The 18225-nt window shown below is 46.8% G+C and overlaps 1 protein-coding gene and 2 long non-coding RNA genes across 3 annotated transcripts in view; 1 reads left to right on the top strand and 2 right to left on the bottom strand.

Annotated features, from left to right (window-relative positions):
• Positions 1–1414: 1414 nt before the first annotated feature.
• Positions 1415–4909, bottom strand: CBLN1 (cerebellin 1 precursor). Its single transcript, XM_027733480.2, has 3 exons — positions 4307–4909; positions 3993–4112; positions 1415–2820 (listed from the first exon to the last, which is right to left on the bottom strand). Exons 1-3 carry the CDS (start codon positions 4571–4573, stop codon positions 2623–2625), a joined length of 585 nt encoding a protein of 194 aa, XP_027589281.1. The 5' UTR covers positions 4574–4909; the 3' UTR covers positions 1415–2622.
• Positions 4910–4973: 64 nt separating this feature from the next.
• LOC113994018 overlaps positions 4974–18225 on the top strand; it is a 41135-nt gene continuing 27883 nt past the window's right edge. Inside the window, exon 1 of the long non-coding RNA XR_005565403.1 lies at positions 4974–5099. This is a non-coding gene — a long non-coding RNA (uncharacterized LOC113994018). The remainder of the gene's footprint in view (positions 5100–18225) is intronic.
• Positions 13317–18225, bottom strand: part of LOC113994007 — a 32411-nt gene continuing 27502 nt past the window's right edge. Inside the window, exons 7-9 of the long non-coding RNA XR_005565404.1 lie at positions 15785–15866; positions 14647–14689; positions 13317–13676 (exon numbers count right to left, since the gene is read on the bottom strand). This is a non-coding gene — a long non-coding RNA (uncharacterized LOC113994007). The remainder of the gene's footprint in view (positions 13677–14646; positions 14690–15784; positions 15867–18225) is intronic.

The raw sequence follows: 18225 nt of genomic DNA on the forward strand, positions 1-18225 counted from the left end.
GTGGGACCCTCCCGCCCCGGCGGAGAGACGGGGCGGGAGCAAAGTCCCAATCCCAGGGCACCGGTAAGGGCTCCCTGGCCCGGCGGGGCAGCCGAGCTCCATGGGGTCTCCGGGCCGGCGTCTTTACCTCCCCAGCAAAGACGCTGTAACTCACGCCCCTCCCCGGGGCCTCCGGCGGCCCCGAGGTGCGGGGGGCTCGCTGAGCGCGGCGGGAGGGGGGGGGGTCGCTGCGCGGGCGCGCAGCAGACGAGTCTGTTTCAAGCAGCCACGGCGGCGTTTTGTAACAGCCGCAGAGCAGCGATTTGCTGCTATTGGAGTAATGTAATTTCCAGCTGCACAATATTAATGAGACGCTCAGAACCAGGGGAAAACTTTCAGCGGAAGGTGGCGGGTTTATTTGCTTCGCGTTAAGGGAGACGAGGGAAAAAGAAGGGGAAAAAAAAAAAAGACAAAAGACAAGCATCAGCATCATCAGCCCCCGCACCTGCGGCGATGGCCGGGGGTCCCCCGCGGCGGGCCCGGACGGGAGCTGCCGCCTGGCCCCGGCGCGGTGAGGGCACAAGGCCGCCGTCCTTTCTCTTGCAACCTATTAATTGTTGTTTCGCTCCCCCCTCCCCTTTTTTTTTGCCTACTTTGCTCACTCGCCGCGGTCACGGGAGGAAGGAGCGGTTCTGCTTGCCTTGACCATACCTTTCGCTTGCGGGGGGGGGCGCGAAGGGGGCGCGGCTCTGACAGCCGGGCGGGTGGGAGGCAGCGCGGTGCGGGAGCGGTGAGAGCCTTCAGGGCAGAGCAATGAAGTCTCGCTTTGAGAGAGGAGCGTGCGGCCGGAGAATGAGACGTGTGGGCTGTCTTGGCCAGTTTGTAACTCCAGGTGAACACAGCCCAGCTGCTTTCCGTCATTATTCCTTCTTCAGAAATCTCCGTTGTTCCCTCGCACGGCTCCTGGCCAGCGGCAAGGCCGAGGGGGCTGAGGAGGGCCGGGCCGCGACTCCACCTCTCCTGCGAGGCGCAAATCGCAACATGCGCCAGGCAACCGCGGAGCCAGAGTCAGTTTTGGCCCCCACACCCCTGGGCGACAGAGGAGCAGGAACTGAGAGGAGGCTGGTGTGTTCCTCTTGGAGTCCAAGGGCCGCGGCCATCCCCGGCTGCGGCTGAGCCCGGCCGGCCCCTCTCCCCGCCGCCGCCCCTCCGCGGAGCGCGCTCCCGCCCGCCCCGCCGGTCTGTTTCCAGGGCAGAACCTGTGAATAAAGCGAGAAGCGTTGCTTATTGTGCTCGTATTAATCCCCCCCAACTGCTTGGAGCTAATTAAATTCCTCCACGGGAGCCGGGGGTTCGTGCGGCTCCGCCACTGCCGCAGCCGGGGCGCGGGGCAGCCCCGCGCCCGCCGCCGCCGCGCCACGCACACAGCCCGGGGGTCGTTTCACCGGTTTATTTCACATTAAAGTTTAGATACAATCGAAATCCTCGTACGCACCTTTTAATAAAAGTAGTAATCTCTTTGAGTACTGCAAAATTATAGCATTTACATCTTTAAAAGACGGTAAACAAATAATACTAGCGAATCAATAGTACCAGCATCGAGAGCACATGGTCGGTTGTTTTTAGGCGGCCGTATAAAATGCGATCTGGTTTATAGAATATAATACAGATAAATGCTATAAATAAGTGGATATCAGAGTCGGTGACAAACTTCCTAGAGACGGGTCCGCTGGGGCTGCCGGCACCGCCCGCGGGGCTTGCGGGACCCGCGCGGGGGGGCTGCGGGGCAGGGGGGTGCAGGCGGTGGCCCGCCCGATCCGGTCCCAGCACCGCAGCCCCAGGACCACGCCGGTCCTGCCCCCACCTACCTGCATTGAGAAACCTTATTTCTGGTTAAGAAAAATAAAAGTCCCATTTAAACTTTATTGAATTAAAGCAAAAATTAATTTTCGATATTCACACATTATATTACAGAGTAATAGTAAAAGTTCAATATACTTCCTGGCGTTTGGTTGGGCCACATTGTACAAGAGCAAAACAAGCATCAAAACATTTAGCAGCCTTAAATTTCACAATCACTCAGAATTACATAGAAATATTGAAATACTCTAGTCAGCCTTGGCTGTGAATAGTTCTTCATGTAGAAATTTTTCCTTTTGCCAGCCAGTACACAGCAAGAATTGCATTTTCCCTTCCATCATGGCATCCATGTATTCAAAAAATACTTTGCATTTTTTTAAAAGTTAAACTCAGAGAAAGAGTCAAGATTAACATGTTTTAAAAACAAAACTACAAAATATGCTGTAAAGGACAATGAAAATATCTAAAGTCTACTTGTGTGAGGCAGAAGCCATGGGGGAACAATGGCAGATTACACCAGTGACACAGAGATGGGAACTAATTTTGTGGGAGGAGAGAGAAGAATATAAATGGGGGTTTGATCAATTATAGTGTCTCCCGCCTGTTGGCCGCAACACAACAAAAATAAGTAGTAATTCTTCAAAGCAGATGTACACAAACCTAAGCAGGATTTAGCTTCTTTAATATCTGAATGTAAAAAGTCTGCTGTCCATGACTCTTTAAACCCAGCTAGGACTTGGGAATTTGTAAGAGATCTCTCCCTTTTCTTGGACGAGAAGTGATTTAAAGTGGGAACACTAGAAATCCAGAGAATGTTGAATACTTCCAGCCTCCCATCAAGTTTCCTCTCTCCAGTTTTAGATAAGCTCTGTCTCCTTTCTCCATCTGAATCAGGACTCCATTGCTAGCAGCTTCTCGGGTCACATCTTGGTCCCCTGCAAAGGCAGAAATCACTGGCCACCCATTTAGCATCAAACTCACCTAAAGAGCAAGATAAAACAAAGCCCTCTGTCAATTAAAGTCAGACAACGACACCGCCGGGGCTCGCCTAGCAGGAGAGATACTTAGTTAAGAAAAGGCCTCTTTTGACAGCTGAAACTCCAGTCCCATAAAAAAAAGAAATACCAATCTGAACCCAGCTAAGGTATGTACTCTAAAGGAAGAAGTCTTTCACCGCTGTTTTAGACCGACAACCACATCAAAACACCCGGTGCATATAAAGCAGAACATTGATCCTATTTTGGAGAATTTCAATAGGGTGCCTGTGTTTTCAGGCTATGAAAAGAGGTCTGCTCGTACTTATTGAAAGATGGCTTTATGCGAAACCTCAGAGACAGCGAGCAGCAGAGCCACAGCCGCCGGAGTCAGCGCCTTTGAAGTGTATTCAAGAGGTAGTTTTCCTTTGTTAGGCAGCAAAGACAATATGATACAACACAGTCAATAAGCTCTGCTCAGCTCGCATTAATGATCCCGGGACTGCATACCCCACATTAATAATACACTACCTGCTGAATCTAGAGGTGTGAAGCCACTTACACCAGAACAGTGCTATATAGCTGCACATTCACCTTTGCAATGTGCATTGCTATGCAGTCCTTCCTGTCTGGGTTATGCTACCTGGCTTCAGGCCGGTAATTTATTAACCCTATCTAGAGGTGTGTATGCATCGAACCACATACAAAAGGCATGTAAAAGGTAGCTGCATACACATGCACAGATTCCTTACTGCATCCATGCCATAGGCACCTCCGTGAACCCCAAATCCCTATGAAACCTTCTGCCATCAGAGAGCGAGTGAGGAGCCCACTGGGGGCCGCGGTTCCCACGGGCTCTGTTCAGGGATGCTCCTGCCGGCGCTCCGCGACACTGGGCAGCCCGCGGGCCCGGGCAGGCTGGGAGGGGGCGGCAGGCAGCCGTCGGGCGATCACCTCCCGTCCCAGGACAGCTCATGCGGGCAGGGGCCGAGTGGAGGCCTGGTGGGGCTCCGCGGCCCTTTGGGCACCGTCCCCTCGAAGGGTGGGAACGCGGCAGGTCTGCGCTCCCGCGGCGGTCCCCGCACGGCCGCCCGCACGGCCCCGGCCCCGCTGGGCCGCGGACCCGTCCGCTCCCTCCCGCGGTGCCCGCGGAGGCAGGCGACGGCGCTCGGGGCTGACCTGGATGGTTTGCCTGTTGTACACTTTCACCACGTGAAAATTGAAACTGTAAATCCCTTTCCTGGGCGCGATGAAAGTGCTTCGTTCCGAGTCGAAGTTGCTGCCGATATTCACTAGTACCTGGAAGGGAAGGGCACCGTCAGCACCAACGCGGGGCCACCGCCGTCCAGTCCCGCTGCCCCGCGGCCGCCCCCGGCGCCCCCCCTCCCGCGGGCAGGGCCCCGCGGGGCGGCGCGTCCCCGGCCCGGCCCCGCCGCCTTCCCCGGCAACTTCTCCCGCGGCGCCGCGCCCGGAGCCCCCCGCGCCCTCCCCACCTGGTCGAAGTAGATGATCATGGTGCGGTTGCTCATCTCGGAGGGCTCGTGGTTGGTGCTGCGGATGGCGGAGAAGGCGACCTTGGCGCTGCCGGAGCGCACGGAGATGCCGAGCGCCGTGCCGGTGGGATCGGAGGTGGGGTTGGAGTCGCACACCACGAGGCACTTGCCCTCCAGCACGATGGGCTCCGTCTCGTTCTGCCCGCACGCCACCCACGCCGCGCCCAGCAGCAGCCCCAGCCCCAGCCCCAGCCCCGGGCCCCGCATGGCGCCGCGCTCCCTTCGCTCCGCGCCGCTCCGCGCCGCGCCGGGCGGCACGTCCAGGCTCCGCTCCGCTCGCTCCCTCTGCCCCGCCGCGCTCAGAGCGGGGCCGGGCGCGCCCCGCCGGCTGGGAAGCGGCCGCGAGGAGGAACGGGAGCGCCGGCACACATAGCGCGGCGCGGAAGCGCTGCGGGTGCGGGAGCGGGACCGGGCGGAGCGGAGCCGCCCGCCGCGCCGCGCGGGGCTGAGGGAGGCGGCGGGAGGCGGCGGCGCTGCCGGGGCTGCCGGCGAGCACAAAGACGGCGCGGGGCGCGGCCCCGCCTCCCCACCGGCCCCGCGCTCGCGTCAGCGCCCCGCGCCCGCCCCCGCCGCGCCCGCCGCCGCCAATGGCCGCGCGGTCCGCCCGCCGCCGCCCGCCGCCGCCGCTTTTGTGGGGCGGCGCGGCCGCGGGCGCGGGAGCAGGTGCCCGGCAGCCGCCCGCAACGCACCGCACCGCAGCCCCGCACCTCGCAGCCCTCACCGCGCCGCGCAGGTAGGAGCGCCGGGGAGCGGCGGGGCGGGGGGCGCGGGGCTCGGGAACTCCCGCGGAGCAGCTCGGCGCGGACCGGGGTATCAGGCAAAGGTTTCCGCGGTGCTCCTGGGCGAGGCGGGCTGGAAGGGAGCGCGCTGCTGCGCGGGGCAGAGGCCTGCCGCCGCCCCCGAGCAGCTACAGCATCACCCGCGGTGAGCCCGCGCCCGCCCCGCCGGAGAGCGCACCGAGGGAGGGGACGTCACTGGTCCCCCTCCCCGGGGTGTCCAGGCTCTGCTGTCTCCTTCAGCCGTCTCGTTCGCATCCCGGGGAGGAACAGACCGCAAGGCTTCCCGAACAAAAAACTCTTGACAGCGTCCAGAGCCTTTCCTGGCCGGCAGAGCACCCCGCTGTTAGACAAAGTCACTACGTGCCCTGCCCACGGATGGGTCCAGCCCGGAGCGCGGTTGTAGGGCTGTCGTCGTTTCCTAAAGTGCAAAGATTGCTTTGTGTCTGTGGACATCTGACCACTTTTCGTTCTGGATGTGCTGTCAAAAAATATCATCACCCGATATTGTAAATGAAGAAATTTACCGATGAACCGTTAGAAACAAACGACTGGAACAAAGTAATTTTCTAACTGGCAGATCTGTTTCTAAAGTTAAAACTTATATTCAGAGATAGAAACTTACATGGAGTTTGTAGCATCCTGTCTGGGAAACTGAATATCATCCAAAACTGGGCTTCTCTGCAAATCATTATGAATTTTGGTAACGGCTTTAGTTTATTTTACTGTGCTGTTCGACTGTGGGGTTCATAAGTTTTTGCCTGGGAAATCGATCTCTCTTTCTGAAAACCGCTTTAAATAAAACTTTCTTCATATTACTGCCCTGCTAAGTTAAATGTGCGTCTGTAAAGTTACTCAGAGTGTCTGCGAAGTATCCGAGTTTGCCCGTGGGTTGGTACTGGCTGGCTCTGAGGGGACGGGATGTAGCGGTAACCAATGGCATCAGGAGCCTCCTCAGGGAGGATCAAAGTACCACGCACCTACTTTAGACATTCAGCAGTGAAGCGCTCTGGAAACCAAATTAGTGGCAAAATGATTATAGGGGAAGGAGAGTGGTCAGAGAGGAGTTGGGGAGATAATAAAATAGAAACAAAAACTCTCCTGAGAAGTAGAAAATGAGATAAAAGTGAGTGGGCGGAGTCACTTCATGTAAGACATAAGCTTAAGATTTGCAATGTGTTAGTACTGTTGACGGTCTTAACTGAGTTTGAAGTCAGAATCAGAAACTTTAAAATAAAATTAATATTTCTAAGGGGTACTAATAAGGTTAAAGCAAATAAAAATCACCAAAAATGAGCATTTTGCATCCTTGTCAGAATTGACGAAATGACAAGGGGGAATGGAAACTGAAGGAGCAAGACTCTGCCCTTTTAATTTTTTTGAGGGCTTGACTCAAAACATACCTGTTCTTTCAACATACATAGCTGTTTCTTATGTAAAAAAATACTCATATATTACTCTTGTAAGACACTTCTTGTGCATAACAGAAGTCAATTCTCCTCTTTATTTTTGGCTTGTGGATTTGAATCCAGGAGAGTCTTCCCTCCTGAGCTGGAAGTTGCTTGATGTTTAGTGGTAACCCCCCTGGCAGGAAGCTGGGTGGGCCTTCCACCCCCAACCACCTTGACCACTTTGAGGGCTTTGATGGATGGAGTTACCAGAAAGAACGAGAACAGGGGGGCCTGGAAAAATGAACTAATTGCTTTACCAGGAGCCCTATTCCTCACACAGGAGGTGGGCAGACGGGCAAGGGAGAGATGTAAAGATTCCTGTGCCAGACACCCTCGTTGCCACTGGCTATCAGTCTTGCACACTTGACTAGCACCGTAGCACCCAGCTTCTGCAGTTCTGGCTGGAATAAAGTAACACCTGCCATGCAAATGAGACATGACTTCATTTTCATTAAATGTCACATGCAGTGCTAGGCAGTTGTGTTGATTCTCTCTGTATTGACAACAGTCTCTGACTCGTACTGGGAACAAAGAAGAGATGCTCAGCAGGAGGATGTAGGGACTGATATATAAGAACATGGCGTAATTAGTGATGTGTGGCAGAGAGCTCCCAAGCTAGGAGTCGAGATCTGCAAATTCAGATGTTTACAGAGGGACAGGAATTATGTTACCCATCTAATTACAAACTGCCTTGTTAATCAATGTCATTGAGATACAAAAGGGCAATTGTCATTCAGATACAATGGAAATGATGTCAAGGTATTTACAAACTAATGGATGTTGTAGCTGTTAGACTGAAACTAAGGTATTTGTCAAGCAGAGCTCTTTGATGTTTGCTTTTAAGAAAAAATTTCTTTGAATGTGGAGAAAATATGTAAACTGTGCATTGTGTGGTAACTAACTACTACCCTAATGTTGACAGATTGACCACAGACTCTTAGTTTGTAGAACTCCCCTAATGTTTCACCCAAAGAAAACAAACAAGCAAACAAACAACTTGGAAATAATCTGAAGGGAAGAAAATAATGAGTGATTTTCATTAAGTTTCTGAAGAACGGCTTCAGGACTGGATACTATCCTGCTCAGATCACAAGAGGGTTGCTTATTTTGTTCCAGAAAAAAAACTATGGAGAGCCAGAAGTAAGTTTAAAGCTCAGAGGTACTGAGCTGTTTATCTGTAGAAACCAAAATATAGTTTAGCCACAAAGCGGTTTAAATCAGGAGCAGCAGCAGCATTACCTGCCCTCCATTAAACTATCAGTGAGCCTTAATCCTGTTTTAGGAAAATCATCCTTAGAAACTCAGTCTCGCTAGACATTTAATTTCAGCTTCACTTATGAAGAAAGCCTCTAGGGGCGAAGGCATCAGCTTCTCCAAAAACAAGTGCAGAGAAATCTACTGGAAACGTTTATTTTTCCTTTGAGAGAATAATTTAGTAAGAGTTTAGCTAGCTGTGTATAAAATCACCTTTTCACTGACTACTTGCCTTTTGATTTAATCCTTCTTGAGTAAGAAATGCAAAGTCTGGCCCATAACTGGATAACTTATATGAAATTCAGTTTGTTCACAGTTCTGAAAATACAGTTTGTTCACTGCTATATTAGCTTATGAAGTATAAACAGCAAAAAGCAATTCGGGGATTTATATATGCCCATATAAACTTAAGATACTTGTCTTCCCAAGCATCTGCTGGGATTCCGTGCAAAGTCCAAAGATGTGTGAAAATGAGATTTAGTGCAAAACAACTCTTGCTGGTCCACACTGTGGCCTATCTACAACCATCTGATTTGCTGTTATAAGAGAGGTTTGCATGTATTTATGGTGATTTGCTTATGGTGTCACCTTCAGCTTCCACAGCAAGCAGTTAAGGTAACTCAAAGAGCAGACTGAGTTCACTGAGAGAGTGCACAGCAGGAGCAGATGAACTGCTAGGGTGCCATCCAGCAGAAATTATCTGAGGTGTTCCACACTCTGTCGAATGACAAAGGCCAGAGACTTGCTGTGCCACGTGCCTGCCAGTGCAGGTCATACTCAGCAGACAAAAGACAGAAAATGGCACAGACAGGCTGGTTCGGGTGCCAGGAGGAGAACACCACCAGCCAAGGGAATTCTCTCATGATCACTTGTGCTTGCAGGAGAAAGAGGGCATTGCTGAGGGTAAAACCCACCAGTAGATGGACAACTAGACAGTGCATATGCTTTCCAAGGTGTGCACCTGACAAAAACTGCCAGGTGGGCATTTGCCTGTACTCATATCTAAATGTTCTGTAATTTTATTTGATCAAATGAAACCAGATTGCTTCTCAACATTAATCATGCAGTCCTTCCTACAGAAAAAGAGTTCTAATTTTTACTTTCGGATCTCGCTTCAGGCTAGACAATATCAAACAAAATAAGCTTAGTGTTTTCCCTGAACTTCCATGTGTTTTGAAATGTTCAAAAAGATTGTGATAAAATGTTGAAATAAAAATTTGACTATTGCAGTTCAAAATAGTGGCAAACCCAAGTATCAGGAGTGGAAATTTTTGGTGGATACAGGTAGTTGCAAACTGAAGGTCAAAGGGGAAACAGTTACACAATCTTAACCAAAGTGTGGATTGTAGCAGTAAATTAATATCAGATTATCTACCTTGAAGCATCCTTGGGCTACACATGTATTTGAGTTTGTATAGTTTGAAGAATAACAGAATTATTAAGCTTATTAAGATAAAATGGATAAATGTCACCTGCTGCATTTTACTGACTGCCTGCAATACAGTATTTGACTTCTGATTTCCCATACATATTACACGCCATAGGGGAGACACAACCATAGGTCCAATTATAGGTAGATAGAGATACCACCCAATAGGAAGAGTTGGGAGGGAGAACCATAGGAGAGGGAATGAACGGAGAGAGAGGGGGCTAGTTGCCTAGGATAAGGGGTAGGATTAGGGAAGGCGAGTAATAGAGGAGATAGATAGAGAGGGAGCGAGGAGCGGAAATAGAGCGAGGAGAGAGACCATAGGAGACTGGTGACCGTTATTAGATTATTGGCCCGTGTCATTCTCCTCCTTACACAATGTCGTCTATTATTTCTTGATCTTGTCATCGCTCTCTGCGTCTCTTCTTGTGGTAGCTAGGCGACCCCCTCTTCCAACAGGTCTCAGTCTTCGCCGCTTTCACCTTTCCCCCTGGGAAAGAATATTATCTCACGGCTAAGGAAATTTGAAAACACCATCCTTAAGACAATTGTTAAACATTCTGGTTTATACAACCATAATTGTTCATATGTCGTATAGAACTCTCAGCTTTTTTTTTTTTTTTTTTTTTTTTCTGTAAAGTAACATTGGATTTCAGTCTTACCTTGAGATGTCTGTTTTACAGCTGTATTTACTGATGACGTGAGGTGATTTATTACTTACATGGGATATCAGCAGATTTTCTTTCAGGTACAAAAAATTCCTAAGTGAGCGATGATGCCAAGGTCGGGAGCTTGATTTGTTTTTCTTGTCACAGACTTCTGTCAGAACAAGTGCATTGTTACAAGTGAATAACTCAAACTGGAAATTAGTTCCCATTCAGATAGGTAATTATATTTTAACAGGGCAAAATCCCAACCCAAGCTGCCAGAGAACACTCAGCTGAAGCCAGCATGGACTGGAACAGCGTGTGTGCTCACTGTAATTGTAAATGGGGCCACCTCGGTCATGCTGCCTCTTCAAACTTAAAAGAATTAAGACCAAAGCTGTCCAAATGTTAACTGAAACTCCTAATAATTAAGGGTTATTAGGGGCTGTTGGCTGGCCTTATTTTCTACTGCAGTGCACTTGTATTTGTGGATTCTATTTATACATAGAATTAAGAGCTCTGTTTGAACAGGTAATCCAATCTCCTCTGTGTAATTTAGCCAATGATTTTTTTTCCTGGCCCTTAATTTTGGCTATGTTTCAGGGTGTACGGTGCAACTGCAATACTAAAAATAATCTCATTCAATGTACTTTGTCTGAAAGGATAAACCAGGCCACCTTACAAATGCTGGGTAAAATTCTGATTTTTTTTTTTCCTTACGGAGGAAGCCCCAGAGGTGCTGAGGGGAACTTTTTCTGTGTGCATCTTTCCCTCTAGGGGCTGCTCTTCTTGGGAAAAAGCAGCAACAGCAACACTTCAGCACCTCCATATTGGGTACGAAGTGATGGGCAGGATGGAGGAAAGGAGACAGGCAGACAAACTTTTAGGTACCAGAAAATTCAAATCTCGTGATGAGCCATATGAAGACAAAGATACAGTAGCCTTGGATTTGACAATATTTTTGTGAAAAAATGCAATGTGTTCTTGAAATATTATAGTAATTGTGATCAGTTGCATACAAGACAAGCTTCTCATAGTGTCTCACACTGATCCTTTTTGTTGGTCTGTCATATTCCTAGTGCTTGCAGGACTCACGGGGTTGGAAAACACACTGGTGACAGCCCATAAACCAGCTCTCCCTCTTGTATCCATTCCATACACTTTTCTCCTGTCTGCTACATGCTTTCTCCCCTTTGTCCTTTTCAGCAGCATTAAACCCCAACCAAGTCACCATGTTCATTGCTTCCTGTTCAGCTATTCCTTGTCTGGGATTAGTGTCTATCATACACCCCAGCACCCCTTCCCAAATTGCTATCAAAGTGATGACTTAAAGCCACAACCATCAGGAGAATGAGGTGGCTGAGACAGCACTGCAGAAACACAGATACCCCCAGGCAGAAAACAAGGCTACAGGGGTACAACCAGCACATGGAATATTTCATTGGGACTAATTTCTTGTCTGCATGCGGCAGTGCGTGGTCACAGGCAATGAAGACAATGCACTGAATTACATCTCTGGCCAGCTTTTCCAGGTGTTGAACCAGTGACTAAAAAAACAACCAAAGCCAAACAAAACAAACAAACAAACAAAAAAAACCCAAAAACCAGAGAGGGAGGAAAAACATGCTGGAAACATTCATATCTCACATGGATGCCAAACTAAGAGAGTTTTCCAGCCCTTTAGCTGAGATGTCTTTGTTCCTCTTTGCTTACTCCCACCCCTTTACTTTCTTCCATTTTTGCTAGTTTTATAGCAGAGTTGCTCTCTCCAGCCATACTCATTTATTCTGGCTCAGAACAGAATGGTCCAGTCCTTGTAACCCACAGTAGCTTGGAGATTCCCTTAGCAGTTGTCATTTATTGCTCTGACACTGTATGATAACAAAGGCTATTAAATGCCTTCTCTTTTTTGCTGCACATATTGGACATATGTGGTACCTGGCACAGAGACCATTACAGGGCATCCTGGGCATCCCAGGGCACACTTCCATCAGAAATCAAAATCTGACAGGATAATGATGACTAGCAGATCTAGGGGGCTAACTTATAACCATAAGTTACCAGCAATTAAAATCCTGACATGTTAATATTTCATTAAGGGCTTCTTCTGAGTAACTTATTTGTTATTCAACCAGTTAAAGTCTGTAGACTTCCCAGAAGAATTTAGACCAACCCATGGTTAAAAAATAAATCTTTATAATAATGGATTACTTACAAGATCTTTGAACTTCTACTGGGACAATTCTTGCTGCAGTTATTTCTCTCTAGGTTTGAATGGGAAAATTATTAGTACTTATATCTATTTTCAGCAAAAAAGTAGAACAGTAAATTTCATCAAACAGTGACTACAGCTACTTTTTATCGTAATATTTTACAAATTCCCCACCAGTGAGCTCATTAGTGTAAATGATAGAGCCTTATCTCAGGTTTAAAGTCAGCATTTTTCCTTAGCTACCAAGCAGCCTGTTTTCTTTTGTGACGTGGTAATGGAGGACTTTACTCCAGAGAGCAGGGAAAATATTCCTCTCTCTTCTTGCAGGGCAGTTGAGTAGGGCTGGTAAAAACCAAGCAGACCAAATGGGATTTCAGTGCTGTCGGTATCCTTCTGGAAGCCTTTTCTAAAAGGAGCAGAGCCCTTGTAGAGGAGAGAAGTGCTTATTGCACCACAAGCCTGTTGTGAGGGGTAGATGTCGGGGGATGACAGAGGAGGAAAACTGTTTCTAAAGAAAATAATAGGTTCTCTCTATTCTACCCTCCAAAATCTTAGTGACATACAAGCACTGCATAACATACATGGTGGTATCCCAGGAGAGCATCAGTGCTCCTCACCACACACTGGTACCTCACCAGAGCTGGAACACTTCAGAGTCCTGCTGGGAATAGCCAGGGGTGGTGGAGGTCTCCTGCCCACTTTTCAGGAGCATCTGCAGAGGTGGTGGTAAGAGGAACGGGGCTGAGCTCTTACTGGCAACTACAGATACAAATAACACTTAAAAATATTCAGTTGAAAATTATTACTTCAGATTACTTCAGTGGCAGAGAGAGGGGAATGGGAGGGCAAAACCCTGAGTACCAAATTCTCCTGACTTTTGGCTGAAAACTACTAGCCCAGTAGCTGTAGGGTAAAGCTGTCAGCCAGCATATGGACACTGTTCCATACTGGTTACTGAACTCTGCTTTTAATGTATAGTGATCTCTTGCATTCATCACAGTGCATCAAAATAATGTAATGAATCTGAAGCTGGATTGTTCAGAAGGCTCAGTGGGTTTGAGTGAGCTCTTCAGAGCTGGGGGGACTTGTCGTTATGTCCAGTGTTCATCTGCTGTTTTCTGAAATCATAATATAGCAAATTTCCATCTTCGGAGCACTCCGAAGTATTTTAACGAGTATTTTAACGAGTTGTTTGTGGCTCTGAACGAGTGCCCACCCCCCAGTACTCATTCAGGCAAAATCCCATTTGGCTCTCGGCAGCGCTGGGGAGCTCAGCTCGTGTGTGTGTCTGTGTGTCCGTGTGTGTCTGTCCGTGTGTGTCTGTCCGTGTGTGTCTGTGTCTGTGTGTGTGTGTGCCCCCGGGGCTCCGAGCGGGTGCTGGTGTGCGGGCTCCCGGCGGGGGCCAGAGGGCAGCGGTGGCTCTGCTCCGACCTCGGCAGCAGGGAAGCTCAGGGCAGTTTGCTTGAGTGACACGAGAGGGAAAATCCGAGAGCTGCGGACTGGAGAGCCTTTTCTGGTGAAACGCGAGCAATCCTCCAGCACTGCAATAAACAAAATAACAAACAAGGGGAGGTGGACACGTAGATTTTGACAGTTTGAGTTAATAGAGTCTGGAGGAACATAGCTGTTTGTGCCATCAACTCAGCAAAGATTTCTGAAGGAAACCTGTACCTAGAGCCAAGTGCAATCTAGTTAAAAAAAAAAAAAAAATCCTGGAAGTAAATTGCCTTAAGTCGAGGAGGAGAGAATACATCTCATAGAAGACAAAATGTCTTCAATTGACTAATTGGAACAACATATTAATCTGCGAAACAAAAAGTCATTGTTAATTTGGCTGGGGCCAAGCAGTGCATTCCCTCCTCTCAATTCTAGATTTCTGATTTTCCAGACAGCTGGACCCGTGTTTCCCCTGCATGGGCAGCTGCCCCCTACAACAGCATCCTTTGGTGTCCTGATTCCCTGTAAAGCTCCATCCAAAGCCTATCAGACTAAGAGTCCATTTTTTCTTTCATCATCTCTCAACCTTGAATTTACCTCACCGTCGGTGGACTCAGATGTTTTGTCATTTCTGGAGCTGCAATTGCACTACAAGATTAGGGCAGAAAAAGAATAAAGAGAACTGTTTCACATGAAGAGGACTTCTAGATTTCCATTTCTTTTCAGATGCACAGAGCACAGGGAAGTGCCTATATGCTGCAGGAAGCTCTGGGCTGTTACAAGGCTCAGGGGAGTAGAGAAGGGATTTTTTTGTTTGCTGAGCGACACAAAGACCCCCTCCATGGTACCAGTGTGAGGGGTGACTGGGCTATGTAGGCAGATCTGCTCTTCCTCGAGGGCTAAATCTACTTGTTTTGGAAACTGCTGATATATGTGAACTTCAGGGGAGATACTAATTGCATTTCATGTAGATGTGGTTGCTACTTGAGCCAAATTCTTATTTACACTGGAGTAACTTTTGTATATATATTAAATACCAGAGAGGTGGGAAGAATTGTTAATGAAAATGGGTACCTAGTTCTTCATCAACACCGCCTCCACATGTACATTTCATCCCCTGAAACAAAAAAAAATCCAAGTTAAGCCTGTCACAAATATCATATTTTCTTACATATTCCTTCCTCTAACTATATCCACAAGCAGATTGTCCATCAGTGCTGCAGGCAGCTTGTGACAAACTGCTGTTTCAGTAATTACTGAGGGTCTGTATCACATTTGTGATGCTGTTCACCGGAGGGGGGTTCAAACCTAGAAAGACAGGCATCATCATTTTTCTTCTGAAGCTGAGACCAAGACTGAGTCACTGGGCTGGCCACTGACTGGCTCAGCAGATCAGCAGTGGCACCAAACATATTGTATTTATTGAATATTATGAGGGGAACAATGAGCTGTAGGATGGTAACAGCAGTGATACAAAGGGAGCTAGACAGCACCGGATAAGGAATCCAGTCAGGTATTGGCCAGTCACCAGGATGAGTATATTTATAACAAAGATCATTTGAGGGTCATAATCGGGACGTAAAGGGAATCTGCTTTGTTTGCACATCATCATCACCATTGTTCGGCACATCTTTAGGGTACAAAAATGCTCATGTATTTTCCAAGATTTTACTAAAAAGAACGTTTTTCTTTTTGCACATGGTGACTTCTTTATTCTTTTATCAAGTAAGCTGGGAGTTCTTCATTTAGGTTATGTAAAATATTTACCCACGGAGAAGCTTACCTGCATTCAATGACTCTGCACCACACCATTTTTTTACAGGGTCAGCAAAATTCTTAAAGGCTGGAGTGTAAAAATTGTGTTGCACTGCATTTGTGCATTGCCTTTCCTTTATCCAGAGAAACTCACCTCACTTGCCTCCGTCCTTTTGCATAGTAGGTTTTATTTACAAATTGGCAGTAAAGTGCTGTAGTCTCTTTGACAGTTTGCAATTAATTGCACACAATCTGTTTAGGCTTCAAGATGCACCGTTCATAAATGATGATATATTCCAAAAGGCAGCCCAATTGGCTGCTTTGCATATTGCATATATTTTTCATATTTCTGAGACAGGACATATGCAAAATCATTTTACTGTGGCACAAACACAGGAAAGATTATTTGAAAGAAAGGCCAGAGGCCAGAGGTTCTGTATCTAATTCTTTCACTCACCTGCTGCAGACTGTGGATAAGTCATCTAATATTTCTCTGCCTTTCTTCTGCATCTGCACAAGGTTGTTTATTCTTCTAAGAACTGGAATTCAGTGAATGAAACTGTAATTTATTATTATTAATATATTCCAATAAACGATTGCAGTGCTTTAGCATTGCTTTGAAGTCAGTCCAGTATAAAAGAAATAGAGAATTGTAAGAAACGGCTGTTCAGTCCATCTGATACGTGTGCATTGAAATGCTTCTTGTGGAATGACCTCCTCTGACCAAGAAACTGATACAGGAGTATGTGCTAAATGGATCCCAGAGTCTTGAGAAGCTTCGTCTCCTTTCCCTTATCATGTGTAAAGAGTGGCATGAGTCATGTGGCCCAAATCAGTAAAAGCAACTTTTACAACATAAAGCCTTTAAATATGCCAGTAAATATCTTATATTGACATCATACCTATCACCATTCTTACAAGAAGCTCCTACCTATTTTCATTTTTCTCTCTTTCCTCCCACCCTGCCTTCCTGTTTTGATTTAATGGACAACTCCCAGAAAAGCAACATACACTTTAATGATACATGTAGTACTATAATTGAATCAAACTACTTTGTTTCCCCAAAATGCTATTCTTTATTTGCTGGGAGGCTACTTGTTTGTGATCCTAACATTGTCAGTCACATCAGGAAAGCCTTCTTAGTCATAAAATATCTACTTAGAGCAAGTACTATTGGTTCTGTATGGGGCTTTTTAGCAGTAATTATGTACAGCTTTTAGTAATTTTGAGTCACCCAAGCATCATTGATAACAAACCATTTGCAATGACATGCAATGATGCCTGCACAGTATTTTTACAAGCAAAATAAAATAAGACATTTTGGTGGTAACATGTAAATTAGCCTTGAGGCTTGCAATGTAATGCTCATCAAGTGTGTAACATTTAATTACAAGACCACTGAGCATGAGTGAGATCCCCTGAGCTTTTCATCCCTACAATAGAAAGATTCTCCCACTGAACTGACAATTTGGATCCTCTCATCAGATGTGAAGTTGCTCATCTCTCAGCAGGCCAAACTGGCTTTTAAGGGTCTGATGTCTTTCAGGACCCTATTTAGTAAAGTACTTCATGTTATTGGTGCTTGAGGTACCTTGTTGAATCCCATCTGCAGGGAACTGAGAACAGCAGGCACAAGGTATAACATACCATCAGCCCATAATCAGGGGGATTTGCACCTAAAGTAGAAGAGCTCAGTCTGGGCCATTCTGATTTCTACCTTAATAAACAAAATTGTACTACACTTTAGGAGTTAAAGTGCAGTGTCTTCATACTGGTTGCTTTTGACATACCCGAATGTACAGCAGCACAGAAAACTCCAGTGATTCTGGGTTCTGCACTGAATTAGTGCAGTTTGCATCCACTTGTGCATGGAAGCATAGATTATACCTTTCGTTGGGTCTAGCCTACATCAGTAGCACAAACCTAAAAAGGTAGTGAATGGTTTGTTGGGGTCCAGGTTTCAAACTAGGTGCCTATTTTCTTCATCTTGACCTCTGAAAATTCACAGGGTGGCTGCTGTGGCCAACAAGGGAGAAATGCCCCAAGCCAGATAAAATACACAGACTTAAGTCCTCCAAGCCCATTTAGGCCTATATAACTGCCTGTCCTCTGCAGATAGCTTGCAATCCTTTTGTTGGGGCTGCCAGTGGAGATGCCTGGGGGTCCACTGACAAAGCAGAGGACTAGCAAGTGCCTAAGAAGATGCACATTCTATCTTTGATGAGCTACTCTAAAAAAGTAAAGTAAAAAAAAAAACCAAACCCAACAAACAAAACACCCCCTAACACAACAGAAAGATAAAGAGCAAAATATACAAATATGATAGAGTAAACTATATAACAGTGTAGTCTTGCTCAAAATTTTAAGGGCTTCCTCATTTTTGAGTTTTGAATACTTCAAGCTGACAAAATTAATATGTAAAGAGGAAGGAAAGTTTAAAGTGTTTGATTATAAAAATTGATTGAAATTAATTGAATTAACTTCTTGATTACAAGAATCAAACAGAAAGCTATTTCAAAATCCAAAATGAATGCAGTTTTCCAGTAAGTTTGAGAGAGAAAGCATTACTCTCTAGGTTTGCTGGAGATAGGAGTTTCATTTTCAGTATCTGTCCAGTATAGCAAATGTATTTGATAACTTACTTGTTACAGACAGCATTCATTATATGTGTGTTGTCCCAGTTCTCTAGACCCTGGAAAATGAGAAGCCTGAAGAACTGGTAAAGGAATATGACTCGATCTGAGACAGCTACTGTTAGTGTTCTGAAATGTCTTGCCTTCCCAATATTGAAGTGTTACCTTTTTATGCAAATGGTAGTCACAAAAGCATGTTCAATCTATGCTATTTCATGATTAGTATTCTCATGTCCAATCAATAAATCCCCAGAGTGTCTCCCTG

This window comes from Pipra filicauda, unplaced genomic scaffold (genome assembly GCF_003945595.2).
Source record: "Pipra filicauda isolate LSUMZ 115617 unplaced genomic scaffold, ASM394559v2 scaffold46_size3722508_pilon, whole genome shotgun sequence".
Taxonomy (NCBI): Eukaryota; Metazoa; Chordata; class Aves; order Passeriformes; family Pipridae; genus Pipra; species Pipra filicauda.